General features: G+C 43.7%; 1 protein-coding gene across 1 annotated transcript in view; it reads right to left on the bottom strand.

The window, feature by feature from the left end:
- LOC144763940 (fucolectin-1-like) overlaps window positions 1-21682 on the bottom strand; it is a 147121-nt gene that overhangs the window by 25933 nt on the left and 99506 nt on the right. The window contains exon 3 of the mRNA XM_078649985.1: window positions 6238-6541. Within this exon, the coding sequence (XP_078506111.1) occupies window positions 6238-6541 (304 nt within the window). The remainder of the gene's footprint in view (window positions 1-6237; window positions 6542-21682) is intronic.

The raw sequence follows: 21682 nt of genomic DNA, 5'->3' as shown, positions 1-21682 counted from the left end.
ATCATCCACATATATAATCAGTCTTAAACCGCTCTCCTGCAAAAATGCTATTGCTAATCTCATTACTTTGGTAAAACACCATGGTACTGATGAAAGCCCGAAAGGTAGATACTGAAACTGATACAATTGTACTCTCCAATGGACCTATGAATATTTCTGACTCTCTATTCCCATGGGAATTTGAAATATGCGTCTTTAAATCCAATTTCACTAACCAATCATTTTCTAACAAATCTCTCAGACAAAGGACACCCTCCATCTCAAAGTGTCTGTATATCAAATATCTGTTCAATTTCATGAGATTGATCACTGGTCTCCAGCCCTTTACCTTCTTTTTGAACAAATAAATTGTACTCACAAACTGTTTTGCCGTTTCCTCCGAACATAATTGCTCCCTTTTGTAACATAGACTTTATCTCTAAGCCCAAACCTCCTTTAATTCCTTGCTTACTGCCAATTCCCTTGGTTCTTTTCTTTGAATTGGCAAATATACAAATTCTATTACATATCCTTGAAAAGTTTCCTACACCCAGGGATCTTGAGTTAACTTCTCCCATTGTCGTATGAAGTCTCATAAATGTCCCCCTCCTCTTTTTTGGGAAGAACCAAAATGAATCTTCCTACTCACCTTGGTTTCCTGAGCTCTGACCTCGGGCACTGAAAAACCCTCCTCTACATGCCCTTCCTGCTCTTCCATGACTTAGGTAGAAAGTAGGAGAGGCCGGAAATCCTCTTCCTAGTACTTCAGTAGCTCTTCCCTAAATAGTAGCCCCTTACCATCTTCGCTGGGCTCTCTCTGTTCCAGATCCCCCAATTTTGGGCTTATTTTCATCAGTATTGTCTTTGTTCTCTCTGTAAGCATTGCCCGGTAACAATACTGCTCTTTGGCTCCATTCTCTCAGTAGATCTATATCAATAGCTGTCTTATTCACATGCACCTCTTCCACCATATCCATAATTCTGGCTATCAGAGGCATCACATACAGAACCTTATCTTGACAGATCTATAATGATTTTTTTCCAATCTCTTTCTAGGAATCCTTCCTAATTTAAATAAAAAACGTATTAACTCCGGATCCAAATGTGATACTTTCTCTTCAATTATGGGTTGAGAGTACTCCACTCTCAGCACCTGTCTCAACTATTTGGCTAAATGTTTTCGAATCCATTCCTAAATAAACTTGGCCACATGCTCCATGGGCCGCCAATCACCACTCTGGGATATTTTATGTTGTGAAACATTTCCTCACCTAACGGGTTCCTAAGCACTTCCGCAAAAGCAACCTCCTCCAAATTGTCAAATTTATTTTCAAACTCATTATCTTGCAGATCTAAAATATGCTCATCCCACTCTTTTGCATCATCTGAACTTGGACTTTCAGCAGCTCTATTGCTTCCATCTCTTTTTGTGTCATGATGGACACCTTTCCTCTATGTGCAGCTTGGGACACCCACTCTACGCATGCCGCTCAGGGCATTCTCTTCCTGATGGAATTTAGACCATCTTTTCCTCTTTTAGACATACAAATATCCTCTACATGTTTTGTTTTCTTTAATCTCTTTCCTCCTACTCCCACTAACTCGTCATCTTCCTCTAATAATGAAAAAACACTCTTATTCCGACTCCACACTTATCCTTCTCTTTTCTCATAGAATGCTTGTCACTGATTCCTGTAATTTATTTTTAATTTCTTGGTGAATAATCTTTCTCACCAAATCCTCTTCTAATAATGATCCAGCAGTACACCGCTACCATGTTCTGCATCCATACTGAACCAAACAGTACTATCCTAAACTATCCTTAATAAATGTAAAACCTAGTCCTACCATGACACACCGTTTCCTTTCTCAAGTTTGAAAACACTGTTGGCGCACAGCTGACAAACGGTCTTACAATAGTTAATTGTCATCAGACCGTTTTTTCTTTATACATTGGTGGTGCTCTGCTACTCGCAGCACTGTCGCCTCTGTTCTCCTCAATGCAACTGATCCGAATCTAAGATGGCACCCATTCCTGCGAGTGCTCTTGCACGTATTTCCACAGAAGCCCAAGACTGCATGCGATGGCAGCAGCAGCCGGCTCTTGTAAGTATGCTGTGCTCGTGCTTAATTCCACGCTCGCAATCCAGCCCGTTAAATCTGGTCTTGCTAATAACAGAAGGCCCCAACCTTAACTTGGAGCCATAACGCGGTCCGGGCATTGTAATGTATATAAAAGTAAAATTCCTCTGACATCACCACCATTAACTTCATCTCACCTCAGTCCATGTAAAAAACCTCATCAGCAAAATAATAAACAACCAAGCTTCCATAAATTAGAAGCGCCCGGTTCCGCACCAAGCCAAATTTAAGTCCACACATCAACCTCTATACCTTGAACAAACTATCAAATACACACAACCATGAACAATTATACAAATAAAATGAGAGCAAATTTGCAAAGTCCAGAACAGCACTGAAAAGAGGATGAAAGTTCTGAGAGGAGATTGTTTATGAACAGTTGTGTTCTGGCTCTAGATTTTTGTTGTTAATGGTCTTTAATTGTCTTAATGGAGCTGCAGGGTGGCATTAAAAGTTAATATGCTTGATGGTAACCTTCGGCCTTGAAATGAAATCCTTACATCTCACATCCTTTGTGACACTAGAGCGCCTGTATTGGTATTGCCGGATGCCACATGGACTGGTACCGGCATACTGGGGATGGGTGGAAGCCAATACTTTTAGGAATAGTGATCCCTCGTCATTGACGGGTCAATTCCTTATGGCTAAACTAACACAAAAACAAGAGGCTTATTGGGATGCTATCAAGAAGCCACATAATAGGAAGCTTTTGTTTCAATTGAGAGTGGGCACCTTACCTGTTAAATCTTTTACTGCAAGGTGGGTGCCCCAGTTGCAATGAAAGTCCGGAGTCTTTGGCCCATTTTTTATTTGTGTGCCCGCCTATATAGTGCCATGGTGAATATGGTTGACTCCTATTTGCCGAGCCCTAGGCACATGTAAATTTGATGTGGCTCTTAGTCTAATTCGTACAGAAATATGGTTACCACTTCTCATTGCCGTAGCCAAATTTTTAAGTTGGGCATGGATTATAAGATCTAAAGCAACTATGGCATCATGATCAATGTATATCGTGTATTGTACCTCCTACCTTTTTATAGATATGTATATAGATAAGCTTACATATGATTATGGTACCCAAATGAATTTATATTGTTCGCTGTACCTTCTTTATTTGTATCAAGAGTTGGGTTTATATGAGCTGTACATGGATTTTAACATTGTTGTTTTTATAATGTTTTTTAAATTGATTATTTTTATACCTGAGAGTTACTATTAATTTTACCAGTTTTTACTGGATATTTTATGTACTGGATTCTGCTTTTATGACAATCTGTCGAATAAAGCTTGATGATGATGATGGTATCGGCATACTCACCGTGTTTCAGAGGGTTAAAGGAATATTGTTCAAGAATGTGTATGGGGTGGCGTATTTTGAGACTGACATCCTGGTGTATGAAAGAGATCAAAGGTAACATGACAAAAAATTGGCCACAGCGTTGGACATGTTGAAAGAAAGTGGGTTGACTTTGAGAAAAGACAAATGCAGATTCGCAGAGGAAGGGTGACACCATGTATCTTAGAAGGAAGTGGAACTTAAGTTGAAGAAAATTAAGGCAAAATGTGAGGCCCCCTCCCCTGTTAGCAAGGACCAACTCAAATTGTTCAGAGAACTGTACCACATTTTGCTTGAAAAAAATGAATCTTTTGAAAAAATTAGAAGTATATCTGATATGTAAGCACCATAATGGGTATGAGTAATCATGGATTAGGTGAAGAAATTGTGATGTTTGCCTCCAGAGTATTGTATGGGTGGGGCCTACGTATTCCACCATAGAGAAATAAACTTGGCTCTGGAGTGCCCAGTACTTTAAGGCGCTTATGTGGGATCAACTTTTACTTTACATACTGATGACAAACCACTCATTGACATATTTGCAGCAATTTCATCGGCAGGAGTTCCAGTAATGTATGTTCCTGAAGGGAAAAACTTTGCTGCAGGTTTTCTCTCCTGGTTGCCTATACTACATACGATGGAACAAGAAGAAGATTGCAGCAATATTGAAATACCTTGCATGATGAGTTATGTTGGGACCGTCTGGATGGCGTGTTATGTGAGGAAGAATAAAAAGGTGTGTAGAAGAGGAAATGAAACACATCAACAAGGGTTCATCTGTCACTAGAAATTAGGATGGTCATGCAGTACCTTTTGTAACTAAAGAGTCGACATGCAATGGTGAATTAGTGCGATGCCTGGGATTATTGGTAATTCCTGAGGGTATGAGAAGAAAGGTTTTAAAACTGGCCTGTTAAGATCAGGTAGGTATTCGTGAAGACGTTTGTGGGCCAGGAGTGGACAAGGAAATTGATAGTGGGCGACCCAGTATACCCTTGAGGGTTTGGGCAAAACGTATAGTAGGGTAAGAGTACCTTCACGAGATTTTAATGAACATTGGGATTTTTAATCACTTATAAGATGAAATCGTGTGGGTTTAGTAATTTAGGCCCAGTAATGCTATTTATGCAACCATAGAGATGATATATGTTCTAGCGCTGTTACTCATAAGTAATCAGTGAGGAGAGAGAGCAAACAAAGATTAAGGAGCAGGTGTGTATAAACAAAGAATATTTAATCTTTTTCTTTTTCAAAACAATCCCTTGAAGGTACTCTTACCCTACTCCAGGAGTTGACAAGGCATTTGTTTTTTTGTCAGAATATGCATCTTGGGTGTGCTGAATGATAAAAAGCGTGTCACACCCTATTATCATTTTCTCCTGTGCCGGCACCTATGCTGAAATGGGTCAAGGTGGCCTTGGATATTTCATGTCCCTATGGAGGTTTGGGTGAATATCCATATTTTTCATATTAATGGTAGCTTGCAAGTTAAGATTGCTAGGGCTGAAATTTGTTGAAACTGTAACCACCAAAGTAGTATTATACAGGTTCTTTTCAACTGAGAAGGGTACCCAGATAAATTGGTTATGAATAATGGGGCCCGACTGGTATCGAAGGAGATGGAACAACAGATGATATCTGAGAGGATTCAACAAGATACATTTTTCTGTTTTAGATCACTATGCACTGTGGGATTTTATTTTTGTATATTTTAATTATGTACAGTTGTATCTTTTATGTGTTTTATATCATGAAGTAAACATGATTGATTGAACTGAAAGAGGGTCTTTATGTTCTTCAGAGTTGGGGCTGAGGTAAAAAAAAAGGCAGCAATCTCATTCTGAAAGGTGAGGTATGACATCCTTGCCCTTACTGACATCTCTGAATGTCGGCAAACCAAGTCTCCACATCCACCAATCTCTTCACATAGGGAGGTGTAGTACCACAGTCCCTGACAGATGGATTCAAGGGACATATGTTCCACAGGGAATGTCACGTTCTTGGAAATTAAAGGGGCAAAGATACCCTCCTATGAGACACTACTTCTGAGATTCTCTTTGCACTAAGAGTGTGCCCTTTTCAGTTTGTGGAAATGGGGTATTTGAAGACATGGGATATCTCAAGTATTAACCCACAGTATGGCCAGTGTGCCTGCATCACCACAGCACACACTAAAGCAAAGGAGGAGGAAGAGAAACTGGACTTTATCTACATCATTTAAAATGTGATGGAACCTACTCCAGGGGTATCACTGTTTGTGGTTGGAGAGCAGCACCCAACAGCCAGTATCAGTTAGGATTTACACGGAATGGAATATTTAAAACAAAACCATCAAGCAGCAATACCACCTCTTGTCCACTATCAGTGGTTGACACACAGCAATATCGACCCTGTTCATTGGCTTCAGTACTGCACCCCCTGCCTTGCTAACACACCTGAATCATATTAAATGGACCACGTTACTGAGTGAGATGTCCTCTAATTGGCTGACTTTCACTTTAGCTGCTGCAATAGGCTAATCAGAGAATTTGTCTTTCAGCGTGGGACGTCACAGATATCCCTTAGAGAGATCCAGCCCCCACTGGCGCCAGCCTTGTGCAACACTGATCAAGGAGAATGCCTAAGACTTTCGTTACTCTAAAGCTGCACATCAGTCTGCTCAGGTCTGTGATGGTTCAGTGTTTCATGGCCTCCAGGAAGCCTACACAGGTGTTGTGTCTGTTCTGGTGATTCATTTGATCGACTTCCAGCAATGAATACTGAATATAGCTTCAATTTACCTTGGGTTGTTATTTCCGTTATTTACCAGGGAGTTCCCGATGAGAATTTCTGCTCCATTCAGCCTTTCAGGGCCTGCATTTCTATTGGTGATTGAAACTCTAGTAATGTAGTACTCGTCTAACATATCGAGCCTCCACCAGGGACCATCCTCTGTATTTGTATGGGAGCAGGAACCATGGTAATATTCAGGATCCAGATTTCCGTCAATTGCGTTGAGCGCCAGTGCAAGGTAGCCATCAACTATCTTTCCTGCTCCATAGACACTTGACTGGGTGGCCCGGCCTCTCAAAGCCACATTTTTATCTGCATGAAGAGAAAGTATTGAGTGAAGACATAGCCAGCTGTGATAGCTACACATTTTTTAAAATAAAATGTAGAAATATATTTATTAAAACTAGTGTAAATATTATCAGCCTTTTTTCAAGACACAAATATTTGGAAAACTGGCCCCCCAATCAAAGGAGGGCAATAAAATCACCTGGTTAAAACTGCCTGTGGGAAGTACCTTGATAGCATGATTGTAACAGTTTTAATGGGTATTCATTTTCTTACCATAAACACATTGTGCTAGGCTTGCTGCAAGCTGTACCGTGACTGGGCTAAAGCTGGTTCACAGATTCACATGAAGTCTTCCTGTGGTGTTTAGGGTCTGGGTGAACAAACGTGAGGTATTTTGTGCTACAATCAGCAGACCCACTCCAGGTCCCTCTCATACTCCAGGTAACTGTCTTCCAGGAAATCAAAGGCGAAGTTGAGAGGCAAGTTGCACCTCAAGTGCAAGAAGTCGCAAAATATGTCTTGAGGGCTGGTATCAAGTTGACCAACTGGGTGATCTGTACAATGGGCGTCAGTGTTGTGATAAGATGTTGTGCCTGGGTATGTGCCACAGGGTTTCCCGGAGACATGCAGGTGTGCCTTATGGTTATGACATTTGACAATTTATGCTCTTTGGTGAGAAGACAAATTCTGTGTCGGAAACATTTTAAAGGCAGCCATGCTATGACATGCTCCAAAGGCATTCTCTCTCCACACAGCAGTACAACACCCTTACCTTGGCAGTTTGTATGCATGGCTGTGCCCCACCATTCGTGGAACGAGAGAGGAGATTGGTAAAAATAAACAAGCAATACAAGGGTTGCTGGAGATTGTTTTTTTTTTACTGGGGTGCAACTACACATGTGCCAGAGGAGGCTCACTATTGTTCTTGAGGCACAAGTCATGCAGCTATGTCAGGTGTGGGGCAAGGCCTGCATGTGGTGACTTGGGTATTGTCTGTCTTTGGGCACCGATTGGTGTGTCCCAGAAGGGAACAAGTTCTCATAAAATAGGGGGGACTAATTACGATGGCCAAAGCTCTTATGTTCAATGTGGAGAGACAACATAGGAAGTGACGTCACAGGAAGTGATGTGATAATGATATAATATTCCTGACTTTAAAGGGAACATACTATTTTCCTTTCTCTTTTCTCCCGGTCACCACCTGTAAAGGATTACACAGTGTACGCACATTCAAAACAAATTGAATACATTATTGTAGTATGTTTATTACGACCATAGAGAACTGTGAACTTACAAATCAGGTGGGACACATTGCAAGCAGCAAACTTGACGGACAGACTCATTGCGATGGGATCATGTTTCCAAGGCGCTATAAAATTGTCTCAAGCTTAACCTTGACAGTCTTATACTCACAGAAACATGTTCTAGGAAAGGGCTAGCATACATACACAGGTCCACACTGTCACTTTTCTGTGAATACCTTAAGATTAGCATCACTACCAATGACAGCTGTATGTGCTCTCTTCACACCTTCTACCACCTTCCCGGAGATAAACACACTTTCATCCAACAAATCATGGAAATTATCTTCTCTAACATTGACGAACCTAACAACCACATTTTTCTTGGCTGTTTCTGCATTAATTGGAAGAACTCCATTGAACCTCCCATGACCAGCTTTAAATCCTTCCTCCAGGACCTTATTGGCAGGATTGACAGTGTGCATGAGTGAGGTCTTGAGGCGGATAGCCGGGACCTGGTGTGCGTGATTTGGCAAGTGTATATTGTGATTTTAAAACTGCACTTGTGTGAATACTTTGTGGCACTCACTTTGCCATTTTAACAAAAGACCCTCGTTATTATTTAGTACTTTATAATTTGCACAACAATTTTTTGTATCATCGGGCATTGACCCGCGGTCCTGCATTTGCTTTGCCTTACCCGGTAACCCCCTTCACAGCTGATCGGCGCTGCCTGGGATCCTGACCACCATCCGCCATCTTAGGTGAGGATCAGGGGTGAGCAGACTAGCGCTCGGCCCCTCCCGCCCTCGATAACATAAAAACCCCAGAAACGCTACCAGCACACGATTGACAGTGTGCATGAGTGAGGTCTTGAGGCGGAAAGCCGGGACCTGGTGTGCGTGATTTGGCAAGTGTATATTGTGATTTTAAAACTGCACTTGTGTGAATACTTTGTGGCACTCACTTTGCCATTTTAACAAAGGACCCTCGTTATTATTTAGTACTTTATAATTTGCGCAACAATTGTTTGTATCATCGGGCATTGACCCGCGGTCCTGCATTTGCTTTGCCGTACCCGGTAACCCCCTTCGCAGCTGATCGGCGCTGCCTGGGATCCTGACCACCATCCGCCATCTTAGGTGAGGATCAGGGGTGAGCAGACTAGCGCTCGGCCCCTCCCGCCCTCGATAACATAAAAACCCCAGAAACGCTACCAGCACACGATTGACAGTGTGCATGAGTGAGGTCTTGAGGCGGAAAGCCGGGACCTGGTGTGTGTGATTTGGCAAGTGTATATTGTGATTTTAAAACTGCACTTGTGTGAATACTTTGTGGCACTCACTTCGCCATTTTAACAAAAGACCCTCGTTATTATTTAGTACTTTATAATTTGCGCAACAATTGTTTGTGTCATCGGGCATTGACCCGCGGTCCTGCATTTGCTTTGCCTTACCCGGTAACCCCCTTCGCAGCTGATCGGCGCTGCCTGGGATCCTGACCACCATCCGCCATCTTAGGTGAGGATCAGGAGTGAGCAGACTAGCGCTCGGCCCCTCCCGCCCTCGATAATATAAAATGGTGCCCTCCCCCAGGAAGCGCAGCGGGCACGCCAGCGGCACGCCGAAGGCTCGCCAAAGGCGAGCCCGTCTGCGCCCGTCTGCGCCCGTCTGCACCCGTCTGCGCCCGTCCGCGACAGGCCGGGACCAGGGGCCATAACCCCTGTTTCTCCAATCATCGATATATCTGGTAAGTCTACACTGGTATACTCTCGTGGGGAACTGCTTAATCTTAACACTACTACACCATTGGATCATCCTCATTGTGCTAAAGTAGGACCCTTGAACACCATGGGCCCCTTTAGCTGTCGGAATTGCAGATGGGATGGCAATTACACTGACCGTCCAATATCTGAAACAGTTCCCACTCTTGATTTTTCCTGCATTTACGTCAATGCAAGGTCCCTTCCTAAACATTCAATAGAGATATGGGATATGTTACAGGAGACCAAACCAGATTTTGCTTTTCTCACTGAGACTTGGCTTGGTGAGCATAATACCCCTGATATTGCTGCGGCATTACCCGTTGGGTATAAAATTGTAAATTTGAATCGATCAATCAAGAGGGGAGGTGGGGTGGCCATAATATTTAGAGACACCTTTACTTGTCGTCAAGAAACAGCTACGCAAGTAGGCAAGCATGAAGTATTGATCTTTTCTATTTCTATAAACACTCAGGCGATACTGGGTGGTGCAATCATTTACAACCCTCCGGGGAGTACGACTGATTTTAGTACCCAACTTTTGGAACAAATTCTCCCCGTTTGTCTCAAACATAAAAACATTATAGTCTTAGGTGACTTCAATGTTCACTTTGTTCTCCAGGATAACCCCTTAACCAAACTTCTGACAGCCGATATGGAAATCATGCAACTCACACAGAAAATAGCATACCCCACACATAGAGCGGGGCATATGTTAGATCTTATCTTTACTAACATAACAAATATCACGATTACAAACATAAAACCGTATCTATAAAGAATATAAGACCACTTGTTCAGTCCACGAATTATACAAAATGCTGGAAAAAAAATTCTATGGAAAAGTTTAAAGAAAATTTTTACCATAATTCCTCCTCTGGAACCTCCAGTGAGCAAGAAATCATTCAGCTCCTCGATAATATTGAGAAAGCGTTGGACCATTGTTCACTGTCTCGTGTAAAAGATCGACCTAAACGAAAATATCAGAGAAATGGTATGGCCCTGACCTAAAGGTTGCTAAAAGAAAATGTACCACATTGGAACATAAATGGAGAATAAGTAAAATGCCTGAAGACAGAGTTACCTACCAGCTGAAAGTATACAATACAGCTATACGGAAAGCAAAGAAAGACTATTTTTCACAAAGAATACTAGACAATAGAAACTCCTCCAAGGAGCTTTTTAAAATAATAAAAGAACTTTGTACCCCCCCCCCCCCCCCAGCCTCACCTCAAATCTGACTCCCTCACAGGAGAACTGCTCTAAAATTAGTAACTTTTTAGTGAAAGAATTGATAAAATCTATGCTTCCTTTTTAAACAATAACCAGGATCATGCGGAGTATCACGTTGATACCACCCTGCAGGCCAGTTGCTCTACTTTCGGTCCTTTTTCTGAAGAAGAAGTTAGCAAGGCAATGTTGGAAATCAAATCAGGATCCCCATGGGATGTTTGTCCACATTACATTTTCTCTCAACTTACACCTGTAATCTGTCTAGCAGTAACGAAAGCTCTCAATTTTTCCTTAGAGAAAGCTGAATTTCCGAAAATTTGGAAAAATGCAGCAGTTATTCCACTTTTAAAAAAAGCCGGTGCGGATATAAACGATCCAGCTAACTATCGCCCCATCTCACAGCTACCATACCTCTCAAAGGTCTTGGAAAAAATAGTAACTAAACAGTTGTCAAATTTTTGGGAAACTAATAATTTGCTGGACGTTTCTCAGACTGGTTTCAGATCTAATAACAGTACTGAAACAACGCTCCTTGCTGTGATGGACGATATTCGAATGCAGATTGATAAAGGAAAAACGGTTGCCCTGATATTACTAGACTTATCAGCGGCGTTTGATACGGTATCCCACAATCTGCTAATAAATATGCTGGTTGCTAAAGGAATACAAGACAAAGCCCTGAATTGGTTGGAATCTTTTTATCGGATAGATCACAGTCTATCTGTTTAGGAAAGTTTACCTCCACTCCTCGGAAGATCAAATATGGGGTGTCACAGGGAGCAACATTAAGCCCGACATTGTTTAATGTTTATGTATCCTCACTGGCGTCCATCGGCAAAAAATGGGGTATCAATGTTTGCTCATACGCAGACGATACTCAACTGATGGTAACCCTTAATGGCGAAGAGGACTCCAAAAATAGGCTGCATAATTGCTTGTCAGAGCTATCTAATTGGATGCATTGTCATTACTTGAAATTAAACGCCGACAAATCCGAAATTCTTTTATTCGGCGGATCCAAACAGCTCTGGGACAATTCCTGGTGGCCAATTACTTTAGGCACTCCACCTAACCCTACCTTGACTGCTAGAAACCTGGGAATCTATATGGATACTACTTTATCCATGAATCACCATGTCACCACAATATGTGGCAAAGGATTTGCTATACTAAAAATGCTGAAACGAGTTTTCCCTTGGATTCCGATTGAATGCAGACATATTTTAGTCCAATCATTACTGATTAGTAGGCTGGACTATGGCAACGCGTTGTTTGTCGGTATGGCGGACTATCTATTTTCAAAACTTCAGCTTGTTCAGAACGCGGCAGCCAAAGCTGTCTGCGACAAGAAAAAGTATGATTCTGCTAAAAATTGCTTGAGAGCTCTACACTGGCTGCCCATGAGGCAAAGAGCATCTTTTAAAATGCTGTGTATTGCTCACAAGACTCTGCATAATACTGGTCCTAACATTCTGCGCAACAGAATCAAATTTTATGCACCAGCTCGGAACCTACGTTCACAGACTACAGCCAAAGCAGTCACTACACGAGTAAAATGAACTAGAACGGGTGGACGTGCTTTTTCGCACCTAGCCGCCAACCTTTGGAATGACCTGCCAATTGATCTAAGGCGCATGGACTGCTACCCCACTTTCAGGAAAAAATTAAAAACTGTACTGTTCCCTAAAATAGAATAAATCTTAGCCTCTGGTAATTACTCAAAGCCTGCTGCTCAATTTTAGCGCCGTGATATCCTGTCAGGATGAATGTTGCGCTTTAGAAGCACAAATAACATAACATAACAAAACCTTAGTCGTATCAAAGCCTTCCTCAGGCCAATCCATAACAAAGGGGCTACCTTAGATCTAATAAACGAAAGAAAGAACACCATACAAATCGACTCAATCCTATCTTGTGACTGGACTGATCACTATTGTATCAACTGCCTAATTTCTGAAAAGGCAACCATCACTAAGGGCCAACCAGTAAAAGCCAAATATGCCTGCTTCCACCTACCTCCATGCATGGCGTTCATGACCTCACTCAACAATACATCAATTCCATGTCAATTATTATGGACACCCTGGCTCCCAAACAGCTAAAGAAAATCCTCTAAAAGATCTATAACCTATGACAATGTTTTGAGTTTTATGTGATTTTGTGATAACTGTGGGTATATTTGATATATTTAGTGATACTGTCATCCATAACCATTTGTAGAAGACAATTATTTGGAGATTGATCTGTGATAAATTGTTATTTATAATAGTATGTGTTTTTAAAATGTGCATTTTTAATGTAACGTTGGTTACAAAAAAAGTTGTTTTATTTTTATATATCAATGTGTTATAAATGTGACATTTTTGGATAATACAGAGGTCGGTGTCTAGAAAGTGTGGATATACATTAATAGTTAAAAGAATACACTTTTTCCTTTTTTTAAAAAAATGAAGAGATATTGTCATGAATGGTGTGAATTGATGTTTGTGTAACAAAAGAGACTTTTTATTTGTTTTGATTAACTTTAAGACCCTGTTCCTTTTGGAATAGAAGGGCACCTATCCCAATTTCTGTGGAACCATCACTAAGGGTGAACCAGTAAAAGCCAAACATTGCATCTGAGACACCGACAACATTGACCACCTCACTTTGTCTACCTTTAGTAACAACTTCCTACTGCCACCTTCCTCCATGCATGGTGCTCATGACCTCACTCAATAACACATCAATTTCATGTCAAATATCATGGACACCCTGGCCCCAAAACAGATACAGAGAATCCTGTTTAAAAGGTAGAACCTCTAGTTCAAAGTGACCTTAAGGAGGAAAGCCAATACCTCAGACTTGCAGAAAGAGAATGGAGACACACCCCCTCACTGTCCAATCTCAAACGTCTACGACAAAGATGAAAGGCATAAAAACAAACATGTCAGGAAGTCCAAAGCAGCATTCTTCCAAACTCAACTCAACACAGCAATTAATCAACCTGAAAAACTGTTAGAAATTGTTAAAAACCAGATGATCCGCAAATGCGACCCCTCATCCTTAGAAAACAAAACACTACCTATCTGCAAAACCTTCACCTCCTTCTTTGTGAAGAAAACAATGCTTATCACCACAAAGATCCGGAACAATATGAAACTCCCTCCTGGCGAGCTTCCCCTCACATCCCACCCCTTTTGAACATGATCAATGCCTGAGAAACAATCCCCTCATCCTTGAAAACAATGCCACCTGGTCCAGTTTCAAATCCTTCAATGAAAATGAGGTTCTAAAACTATTGACCTCTTTGAAATATCCCAATCACTTTAATGATCCCCTTCCCTCCAAACTCCTCAATGAGGCCATCCACCTCTTACACCCTTTATGGATTATGATAATAAATGCCTCACTCACCTAAGGCTCCATTCCAGAATGCCTCAAAAGTGGCCAGGTTACCCCAATCCTAAAAAACCCAACTCCAACCAGTCCGATCCCAACAACTAAGCCCCATCTCCAACATTCCAACTTTAGCTAAACTCTTAAAAAAATGAGGGCACTCCCAGCTCTGCAATGACATAGACCAATTCCAACTTGTCGACCAATGCCAATCTGGCTCCCAAACAGCTCATAGCAGCAGAACAGCCACGGTTCATACTGTTGATGTTGCCCTGCACGCACTCGACCATTATGAATCCTGCCTAGTAACCCTACTTGACTTGTCGGCGAAGTTTGACATGGTCAATTGAAATACCCTATTGAACCTAATAGGGGAATATGGAACTCTTCGATACCATGCTAAAATGGTTCACCTTCCTTCATAACAGATGTCAGTGCATCGTAATCTACCACGCCTTCTCCGATCAGTCGCCAGTGTCACTAGGCGTACCTCAAGGTACTACTCTCTCTGCAACATTGTTTCACCTATACATGGAGCCCTTTGCTGAAATCTTTAAACTCGCCTGCATTTCCTACCACATGTATGCTGATGACACTTTACTTTACATAGAAATCACTTCTCCAAATCAATATCCTCAACAACATCCTTACTAAAATGCAACATTAGCCAACTTGCAACCACTTCAAACACAATTCCCTCAAGACAGAATTCTTATTGATCTCACCACTTGCAACTGCCCCTTAGATCAAGGACTGACTTCCTTAATCTTACTGCCTTGAGCTGTACTCCACATATCACTGACTTTGCGAAATCCCTAGGTATAATCTTGGACAATGCCCTCTCCATGAAAAAATACATCAGTGCCACCACCAGAGGAGCCAACCTTCAATTATATGCACTAATGAAATGAAAACCATTCCCCCCTTGGCAGACCTCAAAACAGCAGTCCAAGATTTTGTCTTATTAAAATTAGACTATGGTAGCGCTTTCCTGTGGCCTCCCAAAAATCACACTTTCTCCGTTAAAAGCCTCTCCGAATGCAGCAGCTGGACGTATCACTGGATCAAAGAAAAAAGGATCACATCACCCCGGAACTCCAAGCTCTGAAATGGCTACAATATGAGGCTAGGATCCATCTCAAAACTGCATGTATGAACCAGAAAGCACTGCACCACAATACGCCTTCATATTTGACCCAGAAACTGACCCTATCAGGTGGTAACAGATCATCCAGAAGCACAAGCTGTCTACTTCTTAAACCACAAAATGTCTACCAAAAGATAATCTACAATAGATCATTCTCTGGAAAGGTGCCCAAAATCTGGAAGTCTCTTCCGCCCAAGGTCATATGCAACTCATCTACTCAACAAATCCCTCTCATACTAAGGACCTTTCTCCTCTGTGGTGCGACTCCTTCCTGCTGTTCTGGCCTTGCTACCTGCTCACGCCTTTGCACATATCCCTGTTAACCACAAAATCTTCCAGTGCTTCCCAGCCATCTTCAAACAGTTCTGACTCCCATCAGACATTGCCTATGCCAGAACCTCTGATTGTCCTTGTGTTCCAATCTCTCTTCATACCTTTTAACTCTTGTTTATATTGGCCTTGTGTCTTACTATATTTAATTATGTTTCCATATAATGCTTACTGCTCTGTACTCATATACCCGCACCGTTTGACACTCATCAAATTCTACTCAAACCATTAATGTTAATTGACTATCTGTTCTTATCTCCCTTGCTCCTATAAGTACTTCAACCCTTAACTGTTTTATTATATTGCCTCCCATTTTCTGTGTCATACTTTCCTTGTTGTTGTTGTAAATTGATCTGTCACCCAATTCGGTCTTGTTTGCCCTATATAAAACCCCAAATAATTTTTTTTAAAATTTTATTAGCATAGTTGCGAGGGAAATGGTGTACTATATGGTGCAGTTATGAGACTTCACGGTTTAATACACTCATGATACCATCTTGTGTCCAGTCAAGCTCGTTTGTAAAATCTTTAGCTCAACACTAAGTAGACTGGCTTTGAGCATCCAGGCATAAACCAAGGAACAAGTGTAAAGAATTCAGAAAAACCAAAACAAAGAAATGGGAAAGTCACCCAACACAAAATAAATCTGACACCAATTTACAAACATAGATCTTATTTTTATGAATTTATAGCCACCAAAATGACCAAAATCCACCAGAGGATTCCTGAGGTGGAGATTCTTAAGTACTCCAAAAATCACAGCTTTTTATTTGAAATTCTAACAAGCACTGGTAACTGGAAAGTTTAGAAATGTTTTCAAATTTTTATAAAGTTCAGTTAGGGTACTCTGGCCCATTTTGGGTGACCAAATCTGGCAGGAAGGAGATTAGGGGGGCCAGTAAGGATTTCTAGGACCATGTCACCAAAGCAGTCTCAAGTCCAGTTCCAAGCACTATGGGTAAACAGCAGGGCCACTAGAATTATGCAATTGACTGGCCATGACATATTTATGGATTTGTTGCATTTGCCACACAATCCATCATCTGCAACATAATCTGCAGGTTCCAACAAAAATAAATGTGTTTCTAGCTCATACGGTTGAAACTTTACTAAATAATGCAGCAGCTCTTGTTGTGGTGCTAAACTGGGATGAATGAGGTGCAACATATGTCCAGACAGTGTTAACAAGTGTAAAAATGAGGAAATAATGCATTAAGACTTCAAAAGATTTGCCGCATTCTGCCAAATAATTTGGATTTTCTTGCTGCATAATTTAGTCAATCTAACTGGGTAATCTGGCCCTCCTATGCTGAATAATTCCAGTGGACCTGAACAAACCACAATTAATGGAGTGGTTCTGGTGCAAGGGATACAGGATGCTGAGGATGCTGAGAATGCTGTGCAGTCAACAGGGGGATTTATGGGGTTACTCCAAGGTCCACTGTCAAGGTGGGGTGTCTTTGGCCACAGGGCTAGATGTCCCTCGAAGTCCTCTTGGGTCCAGCAAAAGTCCAGTTGCCACTAGAGTACTGGTCTCTGGTCACAGTAAAACCAGTGGTTCCCTTTGGTGAAGGGTAGTGTCCATCTTGGATCCAACAACTCTCTCAGGTCCAGTAGACTCAGGTGCAACTTTTGGGTGTCAGAGTTCGGTCTCCCGGGGTGCTTTTCAACAATCAGTGGTGAACAAGCACTTGTGGCTACCAACGTGACCGAGGTGGCTTTTTCAGCTTTTGTGGCAAAGTTGAGTTAAGGACATAAAACTGCTCTTCCCATGCACAATCTTTTGGGGTGATTGTCATGTCATTGCGGGAGGGTTCCGCCGCTCAATACAGGAGACCGAGACCCTCACTTCCGGGCGGAAGCAGAGTCCCGGTCTAGTTACTCGCTAACCACTTGCCCTGCAGCGCCTCCGGGGGAATCGCTTAAGTCCAGCGATTCCCGCCGGGTCGGCGCTTTGGATTCTTTCCATTCCTGGTTTGCGTCTTGCGAACACTCCAAGCTGGGGGCTGCCGAGTAGGGGACGCTTCTTCGACGGCTTTCCCTGGTGTTCCGTCTGCCGGAGCCTGCATTCTCCTCATCGCGCCACTTGACCTGCAAGCGCTGATGAGCGTCGACGTGCAGCTGCCTTCCGACCTCCATTCTTCTACGGCCGGAGCCGGCGCTTCTCCTAGTGCCACAGCGTTACCAGGTACCTTTCATTTTAGCGCAGGAGCGCTTTTCTTTTGTTGTAGCTTTTCTCCGCGCAGGAGTGCCTTTAGGTCCTTAGGACAAACTCAGGGGTACAGTCCTCCCCTTATGCTCTGTCACTAACGCGCAGGAGCGCGGTTACTTTCCTGTGCTCTCAGTGCTGGGGCAATTCTTCTCTTTACTTTTGCTGGCTCATGCAAAGACACCTGAATGTGGCTACAGCAATAGCGCTGGTGCGCTACCTATGGGTGCATACCGTTTGTTCTAGTATTTATGCACGCAGCGACTAGGGAGTGGTTGTGCAAGCCTAACAACCACCTGTTGCATTAACTCTGTTCTGCGCAGGAGCGCTCATGTTATGTTGCCTTCTTGATTAGGAGTCCTTCTGTGTTCATGTGCCTTGGTGAGTGGTCTAGGGGTGTGTGGTCTTCTGTATTTGAGTGGATTGTGGGAACAGGATGTGGGAGGTGTGGGAACCCTCTAACCTGGTCTCTCTTGTCTCCCCATCTGTTGACCACTGCCTAATCAAGTGCCTACAGCCACAAGCCTCCTGTCATCCTTCCCCTTATTGTTCGTCTCCCTTCCCTGGGTCCATCTACTCCCTGCCGGGTTTTCACTTCTTCACAGGGTTAGGTGGGAACAGGGGCGGTGGCTCTTGTCGTCTCTGCGGAACCGCTTCACAAGCAAAGGTAAGCCTTGTGGGGTTCCTGATAGAATCTAAAGCCCACGTTACTCATTCCGCCCAGACGACATGGGTGACCCAGAGGTTTCCCTACAGGATATAGCAGCCCTGTTGGCTAACATGCAGGCAGAGAACCTTAGCCTTCGCCATGACATAACGGCCTTACAGGGTCAGGTAGCGACAGGGACAACCAGCCCTTGGGGACCCACCCCGAGCCCCAGAGTCCGACAAGAAGGATTGTACGGCCCGTTACCTTCACCTTTGGTCGTGCCTCCTCCACCTCTACCCAAGACACTGCTATTCAGGTCATCACGCCCCATCCGGTGCAACTGGCACCTCCTGAACGCTCCTATGGGGATAGCACCAAGTACAGCGTCTTCTTCCACCAGTGCCATCTGCATTTCAATGCCAGGGCCCCAGCGTTTCCTGATGACGCGTCCAAAATTGCGTTCATACTGTTGTACATGGGTGGCGATGCCGCCCAGTGGTCCATTGCCCTTGTGGAGAATGACGATCCGATGCTCTACAACCTGCTGGTGTTCAAAGAAATGATGCGGCGGATGTTCGCCAGACACACGTTCATACAGGCTGCTGACAACGAACTACTCAGCCTCAAGCAGGGCAATAATGACCTGCTTCATTACATTACTACTTTCAGCAGGCTTGTCATGGAAGCACACTGGCCTGAGACGAAGAAAGTTTCTGTTTTCTATAGGGGTTTGCGGGATGACCTCAAGGACCTGATATCCCAAATGCCTAACCCTCCTGACGAAATAGGTCCGTTCATCGATCTGGTGGTGAAACTGAATTACCGGATACAAGAAAGACGGACCGAAAAAGGGAAAGGCAGTGACGCCCGCTTCCTGTAGTTCGGTGAGAAAACCACGGAGAAAGGCAGGGAAGAAGCAGGCGTTCCTAGCGATTCCCTGGAACCAATGCAGATAGGCGGGGTACGAGGCCGTCTATCCAACAAGGAAAGAAAAAAAAGGAGGAAACGGAACCAGTGTCTGTATTGTGGCAAAAGCAGACACTTCGTTAGGGAATGCCCCGTCAAATCCACACGTACAGGGACCCGAAGGCCATTTGCATTGCCTGTTGCCAAGGAGAACCATTCGGGAAACGAAACAACCCAGTAGACATAGGGGTCTGTCCTCTGGGTTTGTCATCTTGCAATACAGCGATCCCTGTGGTCCTTAATGGCAGTCACCATGTGAGTGTGGAGGTAACCCTGCGAAACAGGACAGGGAAAACATGGCTGGTAACAGCTCTGCTGGATTCCGGAGCAACAGGCAACTTCATAGACATCCAGTATCTACAAGCCCTAGGAATGACTACGGTGCCCAAAGCGAAACCCGAAACAGTCAAGGCAGTGGACGGAACGGACTTGACTTCCGGTCTCATCCGATACCAAACAGAAGGTTGACCACAATCCCCGGATCAATTGGAGGACCCGAGTCATCACCCTGGATTCAGACCGTTGGAGTGCTACCTGTTACACAGATGGTGGCTCTTTTGGGGTTCGTGCTGTACAGGCACAGTCAGTGCCCTTGCTGGGCATGGGATTGGTTACGCAAGCAGACGTCCCAGAGGAGTACTTGGACTTGGCGGATGTATTCGATAAAAAGGGAGCCAATACACTGCCGTCTCATCGGTCCTTTGACTGCCGGATAGACTTGATACACGGTTCAAAGCTCCCTTGTAGCCGCATCTACTCCCTTATGAACAAGGAAAACGACCATCTACGCTCTTACCTTGATGAATATCTGCACAACGGGTTCATACGCCTTTCCAGATCCCCAGTGTCATCTCCCGTTTTCTTCCTGTCTAAGAAGGAAGGAGATCTGAGGACCTGCATCGATTTCAGGGCTATGAACACCATCACGGTGGAGAACCGGTACCTGTTACCGCTGATCTCCGGCCTGATCTCCGGCCTCTTAGACCGGGTGAAGAATGCCACCCTCTACACAAAGCTGGACCTATGGGGTGCTTACCATCTAGTCAGAGTCCGGAAGGGTGACGAGTGGAAGACCGTCTTTCAGACTAAATTCGGTCTTTTCGAATACCAAGTCATGCCTTTCGGACTCTTCAATGCACCCGCAGCGTTCCAGTACTTCATAGATAAGGTATTAAGGGAGTACATCGATGTCTTCTGTATCGTCTACATAGACGACATACTGATCTACTCCAGAAGCATCACAGAGCACGTCAATCACATACGTGCTGTCCTCCAGCAGCTGAGAAAACATTGTATATCCGTGAAGCTGGAGAAAAGCGTCTTTCACATGACCGAAGTCGAATTCCTGGCTCATATCATCACCCCTGCAGGGATACAGATGGACAACAAAAAGGTGGAGGTGGTTCTACTATGGTGCACTCAGTGAAGGATGTTCAAAGATTCTTGGGGTTTTCGAACTACTATCGTTGTTTTATTACAGGATTCTCCAGAATGGTAACGCCTATCAATCACCTCCTATGAAAAGGAGTGCCCTTTTGCTGGGATCCCAAAGCAGAAGAGGCCTTCCGAGAACTGAAAAGACGGTTCACCACCCCCCCTGTTCTGATACATCCTGACACCGAGTTGCCCGTCATAGTCGAGGCGGATGCCTCCCAGGACGCTTTAGGGGGTGTGCTATCACAAAGGGACACTAACACAGGTCTTCTTCATCCCGTGGCCTTCTACTCCAAGAAGCTCCAACTAGCGGAACGGAACTACACCGTGTCCGATAAGGAACTCTTGGCTATCAAGATGGCCTTCGAGGAATGGCGTCATTATTTGAAGGATGCAAAACACTCTACACCGACCATAGGAACCTGCAGTTCTTACGCTCAGCACGTGCCTTGACAGCCAGACCCTGTTCTTCAACGAGTACAACTTTACGATTATGTTCCGACCCGGAAAGGAGAACGCCAAGGCAGACGCCCTTTCACGATTGGTAGAAACTGTCAATGCAACCCCTTCCTCTGAACCCGTTCCTGTTATTCCAGGACATCATTTCCAAGGGGCTATTGTATCATCCAGGTTCCTGGCTCAATTACAAAAGGACGTACACCAAACCTATCCAACCGTTCTAGCCGAGGGACTGCAAGGGGTAACGTATACCGATGGCTTCCTGTATAAAGACGACAAATACTACTTGCCAACGGTGGCCAGACAACAACAAGCACTGCACATGTGCCATGATCACGTTCTCTCAGTCCACCCTGG

Source organism: Lissotriton helveticus, chromosome 6, assembly GCF_964261635.1.
Source record: "Lissotriton helveticus chromosome 6, aLisHel1.1, whole genome shotgun sequence".
NCBI classification, from domain to species: Eukaryota; Metazoa; Chordata; class Amphibia; order Caudata; family Salamandridae; genus Lissotriton; species Lissotriton helveticus.
This window is presented reverse-complemented; position numbering and strand designations above follow the sequence as displayed.